We start from the raw sequence: 24,271 nt of genomic DNA, 5'->3' as shown, positions 1-24,271 counted from the left end.
TTTTCATATCGTGAATGTTACCATAAAAATGCAATAAAAAGTATGAAGTATGTAAATGCAGTTGTTACAGCAGCAGGAAAGATAAAAATGCCTTTAGTCAAAGGATACAGTTCATTGTAATTGTACCTTCTGTAAAAATATACAGAATGTATCTTTTACTCTGTAATTTGGGTATGTTGGACTAAATGTGTGATATAGAACTTTTTGCTTCAGTAAAATTCTCTTCCTGCTCTGTAACACCCACCCACACACACACGCACGCGCACACGCACACACCATTGAGCCCCATCCTGCAGGATCCCTCTGTCTCCCTCCCGGCTCCACTCACCGTTAGCCCCGGCAGCTAGCTGCAGCTCTGCAGGCCACAGCGGCCGCCCCCCGGTGTCGGTGCAGCATATGAAGCGCAGCATCCACGGTCTCCAGCCATGGCGTTGGTAACACTGCAGCGGTCTCCGACCCCGAGCGCCGCGTCCACCGCAAGCACAGCAACGACGACCGCAGGGGAGGTCAGTCTCGGCCCTCGGAGGGGGGCAACCAAAGCGATGCGCCGGTGTGATAGTTAAGCTGGGAAACAGTGAGGATGAGGGGGATGTTGACAGAGGAAGGGCCGCTGATTGAAGCTAAATTAGCACCGTTGGTTATCGTGTTATGCTAGGCTCCATCACGTTATGCTAGGATGTTAGCGATGGTATGAACTCCCTGCTTCTATTATAAAAATAACAATAACATGTAAAATATCTCAATGTCAATAGGCTGACTGGTAAATATTAATTCAAGTATTGAAATGCAGCTGCGATTTAAAATATGCTTAATTGTACTATAATACGATATGAATGAAGATGTAGCTAACCTCAATGTTAGCTGTTTATGACATGTTGAGTCATTTAATCTGTTTTTTCTTATAGGTTGTATATTTTTCTAATAAAATAACAGGCCATTTTTTGTTTTTTGTTTTAAGTATTTGCTTTATGATCTTTTTTTTAAGACAAAACTGTCAAAAATATCCCAAATCAAACTTTTAAATTATGTTTTGACGTTAAATTTTCACATATATATATATATATATATATTAATTTCAAATAAACAAACATGAATGCCCTGGAAATGTGTCTGTTGATAGCTTGATGACCTATTGGTCATTTAAAATAAGAGAAACATGTGATCCACACACATTCTTTCAAGAATAAAAATATTTTTTAGTCATCTACATAACGCTACAGAAATATCTGTATTTTTTTTATTTTTATTTTTTTTTTTTTGAGTTTGTTGTTATGGTCACTGATAATTGGGGAAAAGTTAAAGTTTATTCCAAACAGTTATTTATCCCAATATTGTTCCTTTACTATGTCCCAGTACAGATGATAATAGCCAGGTGGGGGCGCTGCTTACTATTTGTAAACATATGAGCTCACCTTGTTTTACATTTAACACATTCAAGGTAAGGCATCATTCTGCATTTTTTAAGCTTTAATTATGACCACATTTTTGCATTTGTTCTTTTATTTTGATGCGAAATTATGGTCTTGCCCCCCAAAAATCAAACATTTAGGAGATTCCTGATGCATAATCAAGCTTTCGCAGCACTCACCTGTGTCATCTTAATTGCTTTTTAACAATAGACGCATTGCTGCATTGGATTAGTTTTGTATTTTCTGTGCACCTTGTTACTGCTTTAAATTTTCTGCTCAGATCTGACAAAAAATGCTGAGTGAAATCTGCCGCAGCCATGATGTCATCTGTTGGGGGGTGGGGGGGTTTGGAGGAGCAGGGCTGTGCTGGAGTGAAAGGAAAAATCGCTTGTGTAAACAAGCACCTAGTGGATGCTTGCATGATGGGGTGAGGATGGAAGTAGAGGCAGTTTTACCATATCACATATGAACCCGAATAAAACATTTTACTGTATTTTTGTATGATTTGCTGGATTTGTTTTAACTAAATGTTATGTGCTTCTTATAAATAAGAAGAATGTAATTGTTTTCTTCAAATAATCTTAATTTTTTTATATGAAAAACCCTTTAGTAATATAGAATAGGTTTCAATAAAAGTCAGAAAGTCTTTTAGTTATCGGTGCTAAAGTTAAGAAAAAAAACAGTGCTTTTTGCCTGTCTGCACTGGAATTCGCCTGCAGGTTCATGTTTAAAAGCAGTCAGGACATAACTCAAGTTCATCCTTGTTCATAAAACTGCATTTCTCCTGATGCAATTGTTCTTCCCATTCTAGTATGATGAAAGAAACTAAGAACATTGTCATTAAATATGTTCAAATAGGACAAATTTTACTGTTACCACTTGTAAAAGCAAACATCCTTATAAGTTCGCAATTGTGAAATCATATAATAAGATTGCTTCAATATTGCCACTGGTCTTAACAGATTAGCCAAGGGTAGAAGAATTAAGTTAAGACGAAGATTGAGTCAAAAGTGCAACTTTTGTTTAACATAAATGTTTTCAGAATTCAAATGAAAAAAATACAATGAAAATTATTTTAAGTAATCTGGGTCTTGCAAAGTCTCGAGCTTTTAAATGTAGAATGTGAAGGAACTTTGAAAGGGATTTTTTTCTCTTCTCAGCCTCTTTCCCACTGAAAATGGCGGGTTTACACATGTTTTTTCAAACATGGGTCCATATGCCTGCACCATCATGCTGGGTTAGCATTGGTAATGTTACCAGTGCGACATAAATCACTAAAGTAGACAATGGAGAGCAACATGTAAGTAAGCCAAGGATTAGTAAGTGTGTGTTATTGTTTCACTCTATTAGCTTTACGAATCCAGTGCTGCACCATGTTTAACAAATGTTAAGAGTTGTTTTGGTTTGTTAGAGCAGAAGCGACTGGCGCGGTGTGTTGGCGCCCGTTCGTTGTGTTCAATGGTGTAATTTAGCGGGTCAACCCGACTCTGGTGTTCCCACAGCATGCTGATCAGAGCCGAGGCGATTTTAACGTGGGTTGCTTGACGAGGCGTTTGAGCCGATTGTTCCCGGGTTTAAACTGTTTTTTTCAGCCAGTGGGAAAAATCCACTGGTGCTTGCTGGTGGCCCTTTACTCTGGTGTGTTCAAAAAGCCAGAACATAAAACAGGAGAAAAACAGGTCCTCCAAATGTTTAGTGCGTGTTTTGTGATCTAAGTATTTCCATTGAAATATACTTTCTTCTTCTCTTATCTGCAGGACTTTGGGAGTGAAGATGAGCGGCGAGTGAATCAGAGGTAAGTTGACTTTAAACTGCAGCTATACCCTCTGCTGCATGTTGCCAAACAAAGCCTCTCAAATGTATAAGGCAGGTGTTATTTACAGACTATCTGCATCTGTATTTGACTCATGCCATAAAATCTTGAGTGGCGGCAGACTCGCTGGCATCGAGAAAATTAGAGCAAATGGGTTACAACACCTGTTTGTCTGTCTGGTTGGCAAAGAAGTTTCCTTTTTAATAGCCAGCTATAACGTTCACGTTACCTAACCTGAAGGAATATATTAACTGATGTGTCTGTTTGTTTGCCTTTGTTCAAATTTTCTTTTTTCTTCTTTGATTAGACCACGTGTGTTATCTATTGTTGGCTGAGATGAGAGAAAAAGCTTATAATTTGTTACTTTTTCAGTCAACGACTGAGTTGGATTTTGCTGCAAATGTAAAAACTTAGTTTTTACATTTAGTTTTAAAAACTTAGTTTTTACATTTGATGAGAAATAAAGCAAAGTATAAAATTCTAACAGCATTCAAACAATAGTTTGTTTACATAATAGAAGACCTGATAGACACATCCCATAGAAGTCTTAGACAGAAAATTGCAAAAGGCTAGTATTATTTAAAAAGACCAAGCTCATATTTTAGTAAGTGGTCATTAACACAGCCCACCTATTGTAATATTGTTATTTATCTGTGATCTGGTAGTAAAGTTATTTTCTTTTCTCAAACTCAGCAAACAGATATACTATTTTGATTCAATCTTTTGATAAAACTACCCAGCTAGTCTTAATCCCATTAACTCAGTTTGGGGGTAAAATATAAAGCAGAAGGTTTTAATATGTTTGTAAACTACAATAAATTCTGATTCTTATATTTTCCAACATGGAGAAGTCCTAACAGATATAGGCTTCAAAACAAAATAATCAGCTTATTATGTTGTAAATACTTGATACAAATATGCAAAGCAAGTTCCGTCAAGCTTCATTGGACAGCGCTGTAACACAACTTCTATGGAGCAAACACTGGGATTTAATTTCAGTTCAGATCTAATCAGAACAAAAGCTTATTTAACACCACACGTCAGCCCAAAATCCTACTTGACAAGAAGATAACTAGGTGGGAGTTTAAATGTCACTCATTTTCCTTTTTCCTCTTGTGAACATGGGTTGTCCTTTTGTGAGCACTACATTTCTACACACTTTTAATCCTGCCAACTTTACCTCAGAAGAATTGTGAACTGAGGGAGGCTACATCATACAAGCTGCTCTGTTTGTTTTTGGTTATGCAACAGCCCATGGAATGTCCTCTGGTAATGCATGATCTATACATAATGCGAGTCCTGGCCTGCCTCTAGATTTCTTCCATTTTTTGAGGGCTTAGTAAACCACATTGAGTAATAAACCTACTAAATGCATGGTTATAGCATAGAAGTATGGAGTTGTTGTTAACTTTATAGACACATTTATCAGGGTGTGCTTATCTGATGTACACGTTGAGAGGTAGCATCTGTTGACGGACAGCTGAAGTTCTGCCAATTGGGAATGTTTGTGCTTGCTGGCTGAACTTAATGATGATGAAGAGCCAAGAAAGGTGATGGGAGCCAACATAAACATCATGCAGGTGTCTTTGGAAAGGAACCAAACAATGATTTCATTTAACTGGCTTGTAAACTGAAGAAATTGTGGTGGTACTTTAGTTTCAGTGTAAGGGCAGCATCTTACTTTTAACATTGAGTTACTTTACCAAAGATTCATATATAAGGCAGAAAAATTATCCAGGTTAAGTTTATCAGTTCTGATTGATGATTTTCAGGCCAATAAACTTAAGTGAAATGATTTGCTTATTAATTAAGTAATAGACCAGTATGATTTTGTGTGTTATTGTCTTTAGTGGTGATGGGACCAAGTCTTTATTTTTATATGTCATAACAAAGTCTTTCAACCAAGTCTAAACCTACAAGTCTTGAGACCCAGTGCATAAATGTTACATTTTAAGCGAGCTTATATTTCAAGCTAAATTACAGTACAATACAGTAAAAACTATTTGAGTTTAAATCCTTTTTCCTCTACCTTACGTAGCTCGTTTAACCTAGTTATCCTAAGAGATGTTTTTACTAAAAACAGAGAAAGAAAAATCTTTTGGTCATATTTAAATAGGGCTTTTCATTCCATTTCATTTTTTTATTTTATGTTTTTTGTTTTGTTGTTTAAAAACAAAAAAAAGTAAAAGTAAGGAAAAATTATGTAGGTTTTAACTGAAAAATATCTCTGAAATAGTATTTTTATTTGATCATTTATGACTAAAATATAATTTGATGAGCAGAGTGACTCCTCAGTAGTTAAGCACCGATGCATCTATAAGTCTGTAGCTTATTTTCCTGAATTTGCCTTGGGTTGGAAGTTCGGCGGATGTGACTTCATGCATGCCCATGTTAAATCAACATATTCTCATTATCAGTTCGTATGAAATCGAACGCAAAGTTATGCACACTATTTCGTACGTTTTGGATGTTTTTCCTCAAAAAACCACATCAGTGCGCATGTGCTGGCAGACAGAAAAAAAAAAGCAGATCCGCGGACGGTCGTAAAACTGGGAAAAACAGTGCAATCATTACTTATTTATGTCTCTAACTACGTTGCTTGCTGTTTTATATCTTAGGGTTAGGGTCAGGGTTAGGGCTAATTGTAATTTATATTCTATATTAGTGAATGGTGTGTAAGATGCGCATGCGCATACGACGAATAAAACGTCCAAAACGTACGAAATTACGGTGCATAACTTTTCGTACGATTTCATATGAACTCATAATGAGAATACACTGGTTAAATTGGTTCGACCTAGCAAACAATTGAAGCATTATATTCAAGATGGATTTTGTGGATACTCAAAAGGGACTGGCATCCAGCTCAACTCAAAAACCAATGGCAACTCCAGGTAAGGTGAAAAAAAAGCACAAAAGGTACAGTGGAGGATGTTTTTGTTCCAGGTGGATCATCAAAATAAGTGGTCCTCCTAATAGTCAATCATTCTTGTGATATGTTTATGTAAGGCCGTCCTACATGCTCATCCCTATTTTCATTTACAGGTGTTATGCCGAGAAATACCTCTCCTCTCGCACACCGAATAGAAAACGGATTGCAATATAAATGATAAGGGAACTTTTTAACATATTCGTTATGTTTTCCTATTTCTTATGCATTGTATGTATGGAGGCGCGTTTTAATCAGTGTGCTACAGTCAGTGTCCAATGAATATATTCTCTGCTCAATGGATGGCATTTTCCGCTTTTGCTATCAACACAATTTTGTATAATTTCTGACAAAATATTAAGAATATGTTTAAAAGTTACCTTTTTGTTCATATTTCAATCTGTTTTCTCATCAATGTGCGACAGTTTAGGGCTATGCACGCTACCATGACAGGGGAGGAAATTCTTGGCAGGCAGGAGTTTCTTGGCATTTATCTGTCCACCAAAACTCCCAATTTTAGGACATCCATGCATAATTATATATGAAAACATAAAGAATATGTTTGAAAGTTCCCTTTTCGTTAGTATTTCGATCCGTTTCCTCATCAGTGTGTAAGAGGGGAGGTAATTCTCTGCAGGCAGGTATTTCTCGGCATAACACCGGTGGTGAGTCTGACATAGTGGAAAAAATTGCAAATCCTCTTTTGGAAAGTAGGCTTGCATGAGCGATGCAAACAGACAAATAAACTTTTAAATAGAGCGTGCACGAGAAATTGGCTCTCACGTTTAATAGGCATTCCCTCTCGAGATGAGGCACAGGGTTTTGCATTTCCCATTTTTTTTAAAGGGGAGAGGAAGGGTCTTTTCAAAAATTTGCAAAAATCCTCCCTTAAACCTTTAAGTACGAGCATGACCTACGAGAACGAGCAGAGCTACAGGTGGCAGTATCATTGGTTAATCATTAGCTGATTAACAGATGTTACCTAAGCATTAGTTACTATCCTTGGTTAATTATAATCTCATCACGTTGCAGCTGTTTCTTCTTCAGCTTTAAGTCTTTTACAAGGTTGTCTAATATTTTCCTCAAGTACCCTCAGGTGCATGGTAAAACTCCACCTTTATGCTTCCATCTCAATGCTATGTGGGCACGAGGGTCTTTGCTCTATTTGATTGAAAACATAGCCTCTGTTCTTATTTTCACATAACTCACTTTTGAACCGATCTTTCCAAAGACAATTATTCTACAATTCCTTTGTTAACATCAACATTAGCAGTTGTTTTTTATATTTATACTGTGAGACCTTTTTTAGTGAATTGGCTGATTGATACTTATTTTTCCTTTTCTCCTGCCTGTAAAGTTATGTAAACAAGTCAAACAATTACAGGTATTTAGCCCAACACTGCTCAATGTTTTTTCTTCTGCTACCTTTTTACAATTTCCATAGATGTTAAGGGTATCGAATTAATTTGAAACTTTTATTGTCTTTTAAACTGTCAGAAAATGAGTCATTCTAGGTATTTATTTAAGAAATAAATCAGAGTTGTTGTTTCTGGCAAAATGGCAAGTGTTTTCATATCATAACGATTAAGTCTGAATTAAGTCCAAAGTGTTTTTATGATTTCATCTAGTTGATTTCAAACTCATCCAATATGTGAGCTAGGTCCAACCTCTGGTCAGTGTATTAAGGTAACAGAATGGAACAATATTTGATTCGACAGGTTATAACCTAACTTGATAAAACCAGAATTAGGTATTGACTGTAAAACCTGGTGGCTGTACTTCTAATATCATCCATTCTCCTTCCTAGATTTATGGTTCAGTGAACCAGCACAGGTTAAAGACAGGTTAACAAACTGCTGCAGAGGGATCACGTATTTGTCTTTTTTTTTTTTGTCTTGTATTTCCCCCGGTAAAATCATGAAGTCATTTGTTTCTTGCTCAGGCCCATCGAAACCTGACACAGTTTTTCTCCCTTGCACCTCTCCTTTTGTTTTCTGAGAAAAGTGTTGGTGAAAAAATGCTAGGGTTATGCAATGGAGAGCCTCCAGAGAGTTTTTTTTTTCCTCCCTCCTTGTGTTGCTGCTCTGTGAAACATGACCAAACCAGCCTGAAAACAGCTTCTGAATGGCTGCTTTAAAGAGTAATTCAGAGCAGCTGTCTCACATGTTCACCCAGCAACTCAAGGTAGTGGCTTAGAGGATATCTGGTCCTGTTTTTTTTTTCCTTATCTAGAACCATCTGGATGCCTACAGAGCAGCAGTCCTTATGATATTACAGAAATTATTTGTCATCCATACTGTATTCTTCTGAAACTGGAGATTAGTTTAAGGGGAAGTTTTCTCCATGCACATTGACAAGATGCATAAAACTTTAGGATGCCTCAAATAGACTAAACTGACTGTTTATACTATCTAAGTGTTTGTTGAAGCTTTATCTTGTGATATCCAGTCCTCTATTTACACAAATAAATCTAGTTTTTAAATCCTTTTCACCTTTAGGAGATCTCTCTTACATCTAGGTGATGTATAGGACATAGGACCCTTAACCTGCCATAATCTCTAATAATCTCAGATAGCGTGTTTGACGGCAGTACATGTGAGTGAGTGACAGCTAGCACCAGCCACTTAAAGAAAAGAGATAATCCTTCTCTATATAAGCTCGTCCATAATGAGATTTAGGGCTTTTGGGAGAATTCCAGCTCTTCTCAGCTGTTGTTCCACTTTTTGCTTGACTTTTGCTCAAGCGCTGCCCTGGCTTTCATGATCAATTATCAGACATCTGATTTATTGGATGTTTTCTGGAAAAACCAATAGATTTTTCTTTTTATGCACTGTAACGTAAGGCATAAATAGGAAGTTCTGCTTTTTTTTTCTGGAAAATTTGATATTTTTGCACTTCCTGAACAGGAAACTTTTCTTTACCTTAAAAAGGCTGACCTGAAGTTTAAGGAAAGAACAGAGTTAAGATTACACTAATGAAAAGAGAGACCCACCCTCTGAGTTATGCTTTACTTCTAGATTCTTGATTACAGACTTCTTTACACTACAAAAAGATAGTGACAGAGACAAGGCTCACTGAGGGACCTAAGGAGACGGGCCATGTGTGCCTGAGGCAGCGGGTGGAGGCTGCAGTGTGTCCCTACAGGCAAGGAGCCTGACTCACAAACGGAGACGCTGAGATGAGGGGAGGAGGAAGAGGCAATCAGAGGGAGGGGCCTCTAAACAGACGGCACTGCTCCACTGAGCAGCCCAAATGAGTTCAGACTGTCTGTCAGTCTGTCACTCAAAACCACTGGGACCGACCCGAAGCTTTAATCACCCCTTTCTTTCCTCCAACTGTTTCTGGATGCGGATGAAGAGGAGTTAGCTTGGTACCAGGCAGATCGTGGTGATACTTCAGTGGACAGGATGCATCTGGTCGTAGAGCCCTTTCAGGAGGCTGTGATGAAGATGCTACCTTATTTTGTGGAGAATGCCGTGTTGACCCAAAATGAGATAAACCGCATGTGAGTGTTGAAAAATGTTGTTTATTTAAATGCAGGTCTCCTTGTGGACCTCACCTTAACAAACCGAACTTGAACTGTTGCAGGGGCACAGTTTGATTATTGTGGCTTGAATATTTTTTTTATAGCTGTTAGAGTTTTGCCGAATTTGGATGATAGTTTTTAGCCCTAGCATTTTAGAAGAAGCTGATAGCAGGATGTCGAAGGGAACAAGAGGAACTACGCTGTTTAGTTTTGATATCTGTAGTTAGACAGCTCTATTTTTATAACAAAAAAACAGGTTTTACAATTTTGCACTCTTAAAAATATAAATATCTGTCATCATTAATTTCTATTAGATCTCTGTTCTTGACAAGGCAGCTACTCCAGTTTTGTTCCGCTTTTTTAATTAGCCCTTCTATTATAAATCTTAAACGCAGACCAAAGTAAGACCATAAATGTTCTAAAAATGACACAAAAGCTCTTGTTGAAAATTGTCCACCCCCGTGCACAGTCGTTTTATTTTCTGCAGCACTGGAGGTGGTCAGAATTTACTGTGAGGGTCACATAATGAAAGCCATTGTTCCCACATAATATTCTGTTTGGTTCAGGCATTTTAGCTGCATGTGGGGTGTGATTGTCTGACCAAAAAGACAGGAAGTTTAGTCAGATTTTTCTTTCAGACGTTTTCAGTAAGTCATCATAATATTTTCAGGGTGAGAGATTGCTGCAGAGTCCCATTCAATCTTGATGCAATCTGCTGGGTTTGCTCAATTTAAAGAAGAAAAAAAAAACTTTCTACAAAGTTGGATTACTTGATCTCTGTACTTAAACTGAGTTGGGATGAACTGTTCTGAATTGGTCTTTTAGATAACATAAATATAATTTTATCTAAAAGACCAATTCAGATAAAACAAATAGTGTTTGGCTACCCTCAGAATTGGATTCCCATTTTGTTTTATGAAGTGGCTTTTATTAATATTTGTTGTGAATTGGTGCTCTATAAATAGAGATTATTATTATGAACCTCAATAAAACAAATCTCTAATTACTCATTCATCCACTGTCAAATTTGTAAAAAAAAAAATATTTGGTCTTATGTTTCAAGTGCTTTACCATAACTCTGTTTTAACATCTGTAGATGTTAAAATGCATGGAGAGTGCTGGAGACATCATGATGATGGAAAAGAAAGAAGAGCTAAGGAAACCAGTGGGAATTGTCATTCCAGTATCATTTGTAATATTGAGATTCTTAAGTTTACCTTCAATATATATACAATAAATTCAACGTGGAATTAATTTAATTCAGTCAACGAAATAAATAGACTTTCACAGTGTTCATCTTTGGGTTGTGGCAGATTTTTAACTGTCCGTTTCCTCAATCTGAAAACAGTGATGTCATGGCAGTAGTATTTACAGACAGGCTTGTCTTTAGCACATGTAAGGATCTGTTTTGATTTTGTCTATCATCAGTTCTGTACTCTTCTAATGATGTCCTGGCACACGTTGAATACATGGTGCATGTGTTCCACCCCACTGTCAGGTAGATTTACTGATCCTGTTTCGCTTAATTGGAACGATTGAACTCAGCCTGAAGGAAACATCTCATCATTTTATTGGAGCTTCTTTAATGAATTGGATGCTTTCTTTTTTTTTTTTTTTTTTTTATTTGGGAGAGTTTTTTTAATTATTTTTTTTAAGTTATAAAACTTGTTTTTGTTTATTTTGAAAGAACTGTACTTGAGGTCGATATTTAGATCTTAGCATTAGCCTCAGCCAAAAAAAGACCAACAAGTTGAATAGGGGAATTGTGTAAAGCCCATGTAGCCACCAGAAGATAGATAAGCTCTCAGTTCAAAGCGTCAATCCTGAGGTCTGCCTCTGTAACGTGGCAGCTTGGCTACTCCTCTGAGCTGTTGAGTGAATTGGCAAGGAGCAGACAGCCGTGATTTACGATTGTCTCTTTGGCTCCATCGAACTGAACAAAACAATCCTGTTAAAACTAAGAGTTTTACTTTTGATCTGTACTGTCCTCATTATTTCATTTACGTGCTCATTGTACACATTAGATTTACAGTGTAAGCATGCAACCTGATTCAAAATGATGGTTATAAGATTCCTCCCTCCTGTTTTTTTGCAGTCTGAGTGAGAGCTTCTTCATGGTGAAGGGCGCCGCTCTCTTCTTGCAGCAAGGAAGCAGTCAGCAGAGCCAGAAAGCACATCCTCCTCACAAACATGCAGGTGAGAGTTAAACACGGTTCTAGGTTGATCATTCATCTTTATGCTCTGTAGTCTGGGTGTAGAAGAGGTTCAGCTGCTGCATTCCCCAACGCTGCAGCAGATGTTCAGAGCTGGGGCGAGAAGGTTGCAGGGTGCGTCGTTGATAAGCGTGTTCCAGACCCATAGCTTAGGCAGATTAGAGCTTAAATCCAGCGTATGGTAGCCCTGTTAGCAGAACCTCTGTGGACGATTTAAGGAGGGCCTGACCATTTGTGGAAACTCACGTGTGCTTTTCTGTTCATACAGACTCCACTGGGTACACAACTGTTACCATGTTTAATAGATATACCAAACAATTCACACAAAGTGTAAAGCAAGGGTTTTAGTTTTCCTTTAACTTTGCAGAGGTAGGAAACCTTTTTAAGGTTATAAACCTTATGTGAAGTGACATGTATGCTTTTTTATTGTGTTAACTGAAGTCAGATTGATTGTCCGGTATCGTTAAAGTTTTCTTTGTGCAGCCACGGCCGCTCCTTTAAAAGTACAAAGTGGGCCTGCCAGCACACAAACATGGTGGGAATTCACCATGAGCCAACAACACATCTGCTGCCAAGTCATTTGGCAACCTGTGGCTGAGCCTGGCAGCTTTATCTGTCTTTACTTTGTAAACTAGCTCACATATCTGTCAGACCTACTGTGGGACTTTGGCCATGGGAAATAGCTGTGTCAGTTCTCAGGTGTTGTTGTATTTAGGTAGAACTATAGGTTTACCTATAGATTTTCCTGTTCTAAAATAGTGCAACAATACCACTGTCGTTTCTTGGGTTGTATTTATCATATCTGGTAAACAAAGTATGTGGAAGTTATTCCTATCTTTGCCAAACGTTTCCACTTTAGCATCAATAGGAAAACTTAAACTGAATAGAGCTCCCATCATTTAAAAAAAGGTCAATAATTGAATCGCCAGATATTGCTTGTTTATAATCAGGCTTAGATTGCCAAAACTACAGATTCCATTAATAAAAATATTCAATGCATATCCTTGTTTTTTGTTTTTGTTGTTATTTGTTTTGGTCTTAGTTGTACAGTCTGCAGTAAGATAATAGAAAGGTCTCCTGGTGAGCTGACTGCATCAGGCTGTTTGAATTCAGTCCTTAAGTTAAAATAAAAATATATATATAATTGTTGTGCGTCTAGAGAATCACAAGACCTTTTTACCTGCTGGGAAATAAGTTTATCTTTTTTGGATCACAGCCATCCGCTACTTTTGTTGCTGTAGATTCCTCCTATTTTGTTATCCAGCTGCCAAGGGAGGAGGAATAAATGAAAAATAAAGGAAGAATGGTTCTTCAAAGACGTGGCACCATTGTTTGCTAAATATTGTCCCATTTGAAATGGTGTGATGAAATTGACTGAACTGTTTTTGAACAGCTGTCACTTTCAGTTGATACTTAATGAGGCAGGAGATGAACACTTGGATGATGCTGATTTATGATGATTGACTCCAACAACCCTCTCCCTTCTTAAACAGGTGACCTACCGCAACACCTGCAGGTGATGATAAACCTTCTCCGCTCAGAGGACAGAATCAAACTGGTAAGAGACATCAGAAGCATAAATCCAAATCCCTGCTAAATGAAGCTGGTGACTACAGCTAATCAAAGTGCACTTGGAGGCTTTATTGCTCATAGTAATTCCTGTTTGATGCCTTGCAAGATGTGTCCACTTAATTCTAATATTATTGATAGAATTTATTCTATATTTATATATCCATCAGCAATGCTTTTTCAAACATACTGCAATTTAAAGTTCCACTTTTTTCTACCCTTTATCACAATAGTTGGTCAAAATTGTCGTTTTCAATCTTCTATCTCTTTTCACATAACAGACATTAAAATATACGTATATAACTTTTCTATAAAACTTGAAGCATTTTAATGTAACCTGGTTGTTCCCTTTGCAGGCAGTGCGTCTGGAGAGTGCGTGGTCAGATCGTGTTCGGTACATGGTGGTGGTGTATACTAGCGGCCGGCAGGACACAGAAGAGAACATTCTTTTGGGATTCGACTTCAACAACAAAGACTGGTACTATGATAGATATGATCATAAAATTATATGTGTATAATTTTGATAACTAATTACCTTGAATACTGTTTTGATAAACAAAATTTAATATTTGGACAGCAAAGCATGCTTTATGGAGACATTTTACATAAATGGTGAAGCTAAAACTATAGCACTAAAACAGGTTATAGATAGAGGGTGTTTAGAGACAAAGAAAGTTTTTCATCTTAAAGAATCAAAATTTGGGCTTAATTTCTGTTCTGGGCGGGTTATTCTTCCAACAAATTGCATGTTTTATTTTGTTTTAAATTTGACTTACCCACTTATGATAATTAAATCCATTATAATTCTTTGAGACTTCTCAATAATGTGAAGTTATCCAGACTAAATACATTTGAAAACTTTTAGTGTTCTTATAGGATTATGTGATCATGTTAGCAACATGGGATTGTTTTTATTGTGAAACATTGAGATAAAGAAATGCACGGTTTTTTTTTCACAATCAAGTATCCAAAAAAATACAAGTTTTAGTCACAAAAGGCATTTTTTTATTTCACCTAAAAAGAACAAACAAAATAACTATGTTTAATGGAAAGTTTGTAGTAACTACCGTAATACATACTGAACTGCATGGAAAAGGCCAATTTAAGTGTATTTTCAACAATCACAGGAAGAAGAATTTGATTGTAGAATTTTTTTTTTCCTTCACAGAAATAATTTGTTTAATTCTTAGACTCCTTTGTCTATGTTCCTAAAATCCTTTCACTTTTTTCTGTGCCAGTAAAAGCTGTTCAATCGGCATGGTGCTACCTCTTTGGAGCGATACCAAGATCCATCTGGATGGAGATGGGTGAGCTATTTCAGCCCTCAGTCCCCCAGTCTGTCAGAAAGTGCAGGGAGCAAAGCTGTAGCACTGTTTATTTTTTTTCAGCTCTTTGACAATCCCCGCATCCATTCCCTGACACTTCAGACGAGTTTGATTCACACCGAAACAGCATCTTTTCCCCCCACTCATTCGGTTCCCCATCTGTTTTGTCTGCTCCTCAGGGGCTTCACTGTAAACACAGCAGGTCGGACTCATGTCTTCAAGCCCGTGTCAGTGCAGGCTATGTGGTGAGTACTAATAAACTTGTTGAGTCACTGTGGCTCTCTACTGCTGTTAACTTGTGATGGAATAGCACAGCAATTCCCCTGACTACCAGTCACTGTCGTGATGAATAGTTAATGACTGGGCCATCTGCTGGCAGGGAAACGTATCTGCATCAGTTTGTTACAAAGCAGATTTGAGAACCCAGATTATTTAAATGTTTGTCACAAATATCTTAAAATGTCTCTATTTTACCTATCTTTAATTGTGGGATCAAAAAAAATGTAGGTCAGCATTGCAGGTGCTGCACAAAGCGTGTGAGGTATCACGAAGGTTTAACTACTTCCCTGGGTGCATGGCCCTCACCTGGATGGGATACTATGAGAGCTGCATTGCTTCCGAGCAGAGCTGCATCAATGAGTGGAACGCCATGAAGGACTTAGAAACCACGCGCCCAGACTCACCCATCATGTTTGTTGACAAGTAAGTTAAATCTTTTCACCTCTTAGTGAAACAATTATTATTAGGACAAAATCATGACAAAATAGTCTAATTTAAACAACTTAATTTCTTTGTGTATTGGTTAAGGTTTTTATGATGCTGTGTTATTTCTAGACCTTCGGAGAGGGAAAGGACAGAGTGCCTTATCAAATCCAAACTTAGAAGCATAATGACATCCCAGGACCTAGAGAACGTCACCTGCAAACAGGTAAAAACATAAATCATGGGAGTGCAATGAGATCGCACTCCAAGAGGCTCCTGATATAATTTTTTGAGCACTGGAAGAAAATACTGTTCTACTGAATGTTTCCCTTTGTGGCTCAAAGTACTGATAAAATGGGTCAAACTGTTTCTTTTAAACTATTTACAGATTCTCAAAAACACAGTTTGTGAATCTGTGACCTTAAATGTTCATATTTAGGAGGTTACAGACAGCTAAAGGAGATCGTCTCTATCTAAAGTCTACAATAGCTCTTTTAGAAATAAAAAAACGAGTTATGCGCACTTTTAATCCTCGGTTCGGTTCACGGTTTCGTGGTCACGGTTTTCGGTTCGGTTCGGAATATGTTGATTGTTAGCCTGACATGTTGGTCATGTTGCTGTAAGCATAAACCAAACGTGTTGCACAATGCTTGCACACTGTTGCACTTTTATCCACAACTTTCTTTCCGCCGTCATCGTAGGTCACTCTAAATGCAAAGCGGTCCCATACAGTAGACCTATAAAGTGCTGCTGGCGCGTCTTCCAACTCCTGTTCTTTCCCACTCGCCATACCTACACAATTCTCCACAACAACTGATTTTTTTCTGCTACACCCGGCTACGCTACTAAAATTGATTGATTAAGATCCACCTATATTCTCTTTAGGAGTATAACTCCATTTCTGTAAATTAAAAACAGGAACTTTTGCTATTACTTTTGGGTAAGACTTAAGTCAATTTTGAAACAGCAGCATGTCGAGATCTGAGACACATAACCAGGGACGTACGCAGCACTCAAAAAATACTGAGGTCAAGAGTCAGTTGCCTCTAGGTGGGTTCAGCGGCTGGCACCCAGAAGATGTTTTTAACTCCATTTCTTAAATCTGACCATTCTCGGTCTTAAGGAGCAAAAGCAACATCATTCTGACTTTTTAATAGGCTATTAAAAAGATGGTGTATTTCTCTGTTCCTCTTTCACTGCCAGACATTTTAGGCATTTTAGCCTTGTAAACTTGTTTTTTTTTTTGTTTCATCTTTCTTTCAAAGCTTCTATCTAAACAGTTTGAAATGTGTCACAAATGACATTCCAGTATAATTTTATTTTAATTTTGTACAAAAAAGGGCACATTATTTTAGTTTTTTGTTAACTGACTTAGCTGTGGTATCTTTGTTGTTTTTGCAGAGTTTTGTTTTTTTGATTACAGGTGACTAAACATGCTACAGCCATATATTTTCAACTCAACAGATAAAAAACAAAAATCTAAGCAAAAATATTCTGTGATTCTGGGAATAAGTGATAGGATTTTTCCATGTTACAGTTGTGGCTTTTAAAATGTTGTTTTATGCTGCTCAGTTTAAGTCTCCCTTCCATATTGTAATTCAGGGATGATATTAAAGCAATGGATAAATCTTCTGCCTAATGAAATTTTTTCTGCCTGTTTTGTTTGAAAGCAGATTCATGTGAAAGTCTTGTTCTCTGAGACACATCCACATCTTTCTACAGTTGAAATTAAATTTTGAAATGGTGTCAGAGCCCTTTTCTGCACCCTAGGCTGAATAGGAATATATATTACAAAACCATTGGTACAGTAATAAAGGCATAATTTTTTTTCTTTTTACATTCAGATCCGAACAGAGTTGGAGCAGCACATGAACTGCAACTTAAAAGAGTACAAGGAGTTCATTGACAATGAGATGCTGCTGATCCTCGGCCAGATGGACAAAGCCACTCTCATTTTTGACCATGTCTACCTGGTGGGAAGCTTTAAACTCTTCTACAGTCGTACAAAAATGTCAGCCAGCCTTGATCATTTTCCTTAACATTCCTAAGACATTTTTCTACTTAATTTATGTTCTTAATGAAATAATGATTTTGAAGATCAGAACATCCCTAAACCAAGCTAAACACAGTGAGACTAAACAGTGCTTTCTCTCATTTGCTTTTAGGGATCTGAATGGAATGCGTCTAATTTGGAGGAGCTGCAGGAGACAGGGTGATTTATTTAAGATTCTAGTAGAACTAAGATAACCTCACACAACACATATTTTCATTATGATTTGAGGGAGAAAGAATGTTGGCGATAAGTTCCCGTTGTGTTTCTCTCCAGGGTGGGCTATATTCTTAACGTTACCAGGGAGATAGACAACTTCTTCCCAGGGACTTTCTGTTATCACAATATCCGGGTCTACGATGAAGAGGCCACGGATCTACTGGCTCACTGGAACGACACGTATAACTTCATCATGAAAGCAAAGTGAGTTCTCTATGGTTCACAGCATTTTGTTTGTTTTAGTAGAACTTTTCTATTGTTTCTTAAATGATCCACTTCCTATGTTTGCGGATGTCCGAATTCAATGATGAAAATGTACATTTATGTTTTAAAATGTATATTTGTGTTTTCATTTCAGTTTTGTGTATTTTTTCCAGACACTGGCTATACCTGATAAATATCAAACAAAATACCCAGTCAATTCTTTTACCAGACACTCTTTAGATCTGTCGCCATGTTCTTCCAAATGTTGATCAGGGCTGGGTAAAAAATCGATTCAATCGATTTTGAATCGATTCCTTTGCAGTTTTTTAAAATCGATGTCTAGGGAATGAGATCGATTAGTTTTATAGTGACGCGTGTAACGTTCACATTCAAATGAGCAGGAAAGATGCACTCAAGATTACTTCAAGCCAGACAGCTGCAAATTTAGCTAATAGTTTGACTTAAGACAATAACAAATGGGGGCTGACCAGCAAACACCCTGTAGTTGTTACCGACAACGCTGCACATATGGTTTTTGCAGTGAAGATAATGCAGCTCATGCATGTCTGCTGTGTCCCCGCTGTGTCACGTCTGCTCGCTCGAGTCAGGCTTCACTTTCTCACTTTTCACAAACAAGTTTGCACTGTTGAGACAGTTTTGTTTACATCTCTAGTTCCAACTGTCTGATTTACAAGTTTGCACTTTGTGTTTAACGTGACAGGAAAAAAATTAAATACATGAGTATCTTATTTAAACACAACTGAACCACTTTCATTATTGTAAAAACAGATCGAATCGAAATTAATTAATTAACTGATTCAGGACTTTGGCTAAAATACCCAGCCCTGATGTTGATTTGTGCAAAGGTTTTTGTAGAGGCCAGTCTGCCTCGGCAGATGGCCGCTCACACTCAGCCTGGTTCTTCTGGAGGTTTCTTCCCGTTAAAAGGGAGTTTTCCTCTCTACTGTCATTACGTGCTTGCATGGTGTGAGGGATTACTGAATAGTCAACGACAAATTCAGGCAGAGGTTGTTGCTGCACGCCAGTGATTAGATGCTATCAACTGGTTTTCTTACTCAATTTCACAGCATTGTCTCTTTAGAGTGCCTTGAGATGACATGATGTGAATTGGCCCTTTATAGATAAACAGAACTGAATATATCAGGGGTACGCAATGTCGGTCTTTGTGTGCCACAGTCCTGCAGCTTTTGCATTCACCCCTGCTCCAACACACCAGAAAAAAAGGCCAAATTACCTCCTTGGCATGTTGGTAAGTTTAGCAGAGGCCTGGCCATTACCATTTATTTGCTTGAGGTGTGTTGAAGAAAGGATGCATGCAAAAACTGCAGGACCGTGACACTGGAGGACCTGCCTCTGTTCTAGACCAAAGGCTAAACCCATGCTGTCTATTCAGTGAACAAGCTCTGCTACCTAGAAAATAGGTTTGATTCCTGTTGATTGTCAGAATACTCCATGTGTCACATTTTGTTGCATACAGGTCTACGTATCTACATGAAGATGTTTTGCCTAATGTTTTTTCTTCATGTTTGAAAAAAGTGTGTACTACTTAATATTTAAGTTTTAAAAACTCAGAAAATAAAAAGCAGTGCAGTAGTTGTTTTTCTTTTTTGTTAGTAGCTCTGAGTCTTGTGTTTTATTTTATCCACTCTTTTCGTTTCTTCCTAATTTTTATACAGTAATTTTGAACAATTAAAGGTATAGTGGAGGATGTTCTTTTTCCGGGTGGATCATCAAAATAAGTGATCCTCCTAATTGTTATTCATTCTGGTGATATGTTAAAGTAAAGCCATCCTACATGCTCATCCCCATTTTCACTTACTGTTGATGAGTCTAACATGGTGGAAAAATTGCTAATCTTCTTTTTTAAACTAAGCTTGTATGTATACTTTTAAACAGAGTGTGCATGAGGAGTAATGGGCTTCTGCATGCTCTCACACACGTTTAATAGGCGTTCCTATTAAACGCGTGGAGAGGGCGGGTCTTTTCAGAAATTTGTGAAAATCCTCCATTTGTATGTTTAAGTGAAAAGGCTAGTTTTATCACACAGATACATGTGTCATTTTTACCCAATAGAAAGAACGACTCAAAGTGTCTCGTCCACTGCAAGATGGGGGTCAGTCGCTCTGCCTCCACCGTCATTGCTTATGCCATGAAGGAATACGGCTGGTCTCTGGAGAGGGCGTATGACTTTGTGAAGCAGAAGAGGAACATCACACGACCTAATGCTGGTTTCATGAGGCAGTTGGCAGAGTATGAGGGTATTTTAGACGCCAGGTACTTTTATTTTCCCCTGTCTGTGAAGAATTGTCACCATTCAATACTTATAGACTTTTTTTAACTTGTCCTCTTTGTGTTCCTAATGTTCTTCTCTGCTTCCAGCAAACAGCGGCACAACAAACTGTGGCACCCGGATGCAGACTGTGAGATGGCAGAAGGTCAGCAGGGAATGGCGCAGTGCTGTGGAGGGGAGGATGGAGGGGATCCTACTGCAGAACCAGGGATGTCTCCTTGCTCTGAGGAGGTGTCATCTGATAAAGGCGCAGTGGGACACTCTCCATGCAGGACAGTTGCCCTGGACATCGACCCTGCCTACAACAACTACTACTTCCGCCGGCTCTCGGACTCAGCTCTGGACAGCGAACCATCAACTCCTGTGCGCGGGCCTCCTCTTCTCGGTATGGAAAAAGTCTTCATAGAGATAGAAGACGTAGAAAGAGATGCTTTACTGGACGACGAGGCTTTCAATGGACGGGATGGCCTCCCGCTCGCTCACTTTGGACCCGTGGCTGAGGGCACCTCCGCACAGACCTGCAGCCGGGGGCCCGAACCCCTGGAGGAGCTGCGGCTTAGGTTGGAGTTCAACACTGTGAAGGAGGAGGATGAGGAGGATGTGCAAAAGGAGGAGGCAGAGATGGAGGTGTTAATGCAGCCGGATGACAAAGGAGGCGGCGCTGAGACACATGATGAAGAGGTTGAGGGGGATGCAGAAGGGATTGGGATGGATCTGGCCTCGCTCAATGAAAATTCAAACAACAACAACCATTTCAGCTTTCGACAAAACGACAACGTAAGTCACATTGTGAAAACATATAAATGTCAGCTATTGTTCAGGTCTGTCTCTGTGAATTACAATATTAATATATTTTATTAAAAAAGGTTCTAGTTCCATTAATTACATTTAAACATAAAGACATATTCCATATTCCCTTCCGTATTGCACAGAAGGCCTTTTTCAGCCATTTGTTTCCATTCATTTTGATGACTATTTCTTACAGTTTATAAAAAACAAAAATTATCTTTGTCTGAAAATAAGAATTAGAATGTTTTATCAAACAATAACATCATTTTATGTTTTTTTATATTCGTGAGAAAGATTGCTGAATTGACAGATGTCCTTAACAGAGTCAATAATTCACAAAAGATATATATATATACAAAAGGTTAGAGTGTGACATTCAAACATATTAACAGGAAGTTGAGTGGAAGAAAAAACTGTGGTAGAAAAAGGTAAGAAGGTGACATGGGATCATTTCATCCTCAAAAGGATCTTCATGCGAAGCACATTTTGAAGTTTGGGGGGAGCTAGGCTACAAAGAATCAAACCCAAAACTAAAGTATTGAACACATCGTGACATCATGGTTTCCTACACCGTTTTCAGGAGTCTGGAAAACTACTTTTTAGGCTACATAAAATAAACTATAGATAAATAATAACTTTGATTTCACAGATTTTTTTTTCTCATCTTAAAACGTGTAAAACTTAAGACCCGCGGGCTGAATCTGGACCACCAGGGCCATTTATTTGGCCCTCTAGAGCCAAAAAAGGCATGTCTGTCATTAAATAGAGGCATATATTTTAAAAAGCACAAAGTGGCTACAACTGCTAAATAAATGAAGTAAAACTAGAGAAGTGTGTTGTTTTTCAAAATAAAATGATTAAATTAAAGTAGGAATATGTAAATCTGGGTCCTTAACTATATCTGATATTAATGTTGCATTATATAGTTTCCTAACCTTTGGACGCTGTAACAGAAATGGGCAACAGAACAATATCAAAATAGTAAAAAATTAAAAAACCTCCACAGATACCGTTAATGCCAGTATGTCATGCTTCCCTAGATTAAAGGTTTCATTTTCAACAGATGCCATCAGCCCTTTAAAAATGCTTAAAAATTATAAAGTGACCCAACGTGAAAATTAGTTTGACACCCCTACCTTAGATTATCTTAATAACTATGATGCAATAATCCGTCATTATTGGGAAAGGAGGAATTTCTTCAAACTATATAATGGTATAAAAGTTTGTCAATTAGAAACTTTTTAGGGGATACTCAATGTTTTTCACAATTCTTAATTTGGAAAATCTATTTTTTGCTCTCGAACTGTTAAAAATGAGGCAAGATCTCAAAAAGCTTGCTAGGCTTGAGTTTGGAAAAAATAATTTCATCTTAAAATTAAAATTAAGGATTTTATAGAAATTCTTTGACAGTGTTGCTCTAATTTCATAAGAAATGTAACCTTTGGTTTCAGAGGCTGTAAACATCACTACTGCCAAAAATAAACATTTGAAATATATCACTTTATATGTAATAGATCTGTAATATATTAAACTTAGGGTGATTTTATAATTCATTAAGAGGATTCCTTTATGTGACGAGTTATCTAACATTTTTTAATGTGTCTTTATGTAGGACGAAGCTTCCTCCTTCCTTCTTCACAGAGATGCTTCAGTACTGTCTGAGTCTTACAAGAAAGAGCATTCCTTTTCTTCATCTGAGCTTTGCCTTAATCCCAGCCCTCCGTCCGAAGTCCAAAGTGCTTCATTGCTTCGTTCTCAAACATCCTGTGAAGGCCTCTCATCCTCACCAGGACTGCTTAGCCCCTGTGTTCCCACATGTGACTGTGCCAACTGTGCAGCCTCTGCCAAGGTTCTGCTCTCCATAGATGAACAGCCATGCATCAGCTCACTGCAGAAAGAGGAGACTGAGGATAGGATCCATATAAAGACCAAGCTTCCAGACATCCAGTCTGCCTCAGATGTTCTCCCCGAGTTGATGAAAGCAGATTTTGAGGATGAGACACCTGCAGTGGCTTGTCATCTTGGCCAACAGCAGGAGAGCCTTATGCAGCTGCATCGTTCGGGGCTGGTCCGGCGCCGAGCGGAGAGGCTTGAGAGACTTACAGGGATGTCCTTCCAGGAATGCCAGAAGTCTAAGAGTTGCTCCTCTCAAAGTCAGGAAAGGGAGGATTTCTCCAGCTTTAGAGGGGATTTTGCTAAAACTTCAACCCCATGCCAAGTGCGGTTAGAGCCACTGGTAGTGCCACTGACCAATGAAGCCTTGTTGGGGGTAGTGGGCTCAGGGATGCTCACGCCCACCTCCTCACCACATGGCTCCACTCTGACACGTAGCTCCAGTAGTGACAGTCTGCGCAGCGTCCGTGGAAAACCTGGCCTGGTGCGTCAAAGGGCACAGGAGATTGAAACCCGAATGCGGCTGGCGGGTCTAACCGTGCCCTCGAGGCTGAAGCGGTCCAACTCGCTAGCCAAGTTGGGCAGCCTCAATCTCTCCTGCGATGACCTTTGTTCCACTTGTTCTTCAGATGCAGGGACACTGCTGCTCTTCTCTCTGTCCCCTGAGCCGGACCAAGGCCTGGAGTGGGACTCCCCGACCACCTCATCATTGTCCAGACCCTGCAAGGACCTGCATACTCCTGGGAAAGCACTCCCAGACGAGCCTAAGAGCTGACAAATCACGATGAACTCACATACTGTACATGTATGATCAACTCACCTTCCCTTCTGTCACACTGTGGGGCTGGAGAGGGTTGCACCCATTCTGGAGACAAGTCGAAACTGAGCAAATGAAAACACAAGAAAACAATGCCAACTCTTACACAAGGAGGCCACAATGTTTCTTCCTCTGCTTTTCCCGGTGATCAAACTCATACTGCTGTATCTGACAAACCTGTTAAGCCATCAGATCACCTCTAACTCTGAAACACAGACAAATAAGTGCCTTAGCCAAAAGACCTGAGGCTCAGATCTGTGAGACATACTGCATGCTGGGGCGGTACAGAGCTCTGTAACCTTTAACCTGGTTTCCAGCGGCTCATACTTTACCTTTACCTGGCAGCTACGAAGTTGTAGCCTGCATCCTCATCGAAGAACTTGAATTTATCAAAGAGCTTCACAGAAACGTAGGGTTTGGTTAGGTGAAAGCAAAGTTGTTTATCCAAGATTTTTTTTTATGAATTACCTCATTTTGCTTTCAGTAAGCATTCATTCTGAAA

The 24,271-nt window shown here is 38.5% G+C and overlaps 1 protein-coding gene across 3 annotated transcripts; it reads left to right on the top strand.

Annotated features, from left to right (window-relative positions):
• Positions 1-24,271, top strand: ssh1 (slingshot protein phosphatase 1). 3 transcript variants are annotated; one of them, XM_015385057.1, is made up of 15 exons: positions 1-506; positions 3,167-3,204; positions 11,773-11,873; positions 13,384-13,448; positions 13,816-13,937; positions 14,698-14,766; positions 14,964-15,029; positions 15,292-15,486; positions 15,619-15,712; positions 17,331-17,459; positions 17,652-17,698; positions 17,813-17,959; positions 20,054-20,254; positions 20,360-21,047; positions 22,672-24,271. In XM_015385057.1, the coding sequence occupies exons 1-15, from the start codon at positions 426-428 to the stop codon at positions 23,725-23,727; spliced, it is 3,099 nt and encodes a 1,032-aa protein (XP_015240543.1). In that variant the 5' UTR covers positions 1-425; the 3' UTR covers positions 23,728-24,271. The 3 variants fall into 3 exon arrangements, with proteins under 3 accessions (XP_015240543.1, XP_015240545.1, XP_015240544.1); XM_015385059.1 differs by lacking the exon at positions 11,773-11,873 and having other exon boundaries at positions 472-506; XM_015385058.1 differs by lacking the exons at positions 1-506; positions 3,167-3,204 and adding an exon at positions 9,424-9,656.

The sequence above is a fragment of the Cyprinodon variegatus genome, unplaced genomic scaffold, assembly GCF_000732505.1.
Source record: "Cyprinodon variegatus isolate N-32 unplaced genomic scaffold, C_variegatus-1.0 Scaffold330, whole genome shotgun sequence".
NCBI classification, from domain to species: domain Eukaryota; kingdom Metazoa; phylum Chordata; class Actinopteri; order Cyprinodontiformes; family Cyprinodontidae; genus Cyprinodon; species Cyprinodon variegatus.
Note: the sequence above shows the minus strand (reverse complement) of the source record. Positions and strands in the feature narration are given on the sequence as shown.

Bases quoted from the DNA above. Each gene is read 5' to 3' on its own strand.
- ssh1 (XM_015385057.1), top strand. From the start codon at position 426: ATGGCGTTGGTAACACTGCAGCGGTCTCCGACCCCGAGCGCCGCGTCC. The intron at 15,487-15,618 runs GTAAGTTAAATC...TGTTATTTCTAG, and splicing joins CCCATCATGTTTGTTGACAA to ACCTTCGGAGAGGGAAAGGA. The intron at 17,960-20,053 runs GTGAGTTCTCTA...TTTACCCAATAG, and splicing joins AACTTCATCATGAAAGCAAA to AAAGAACGACTCAAAGTGTC.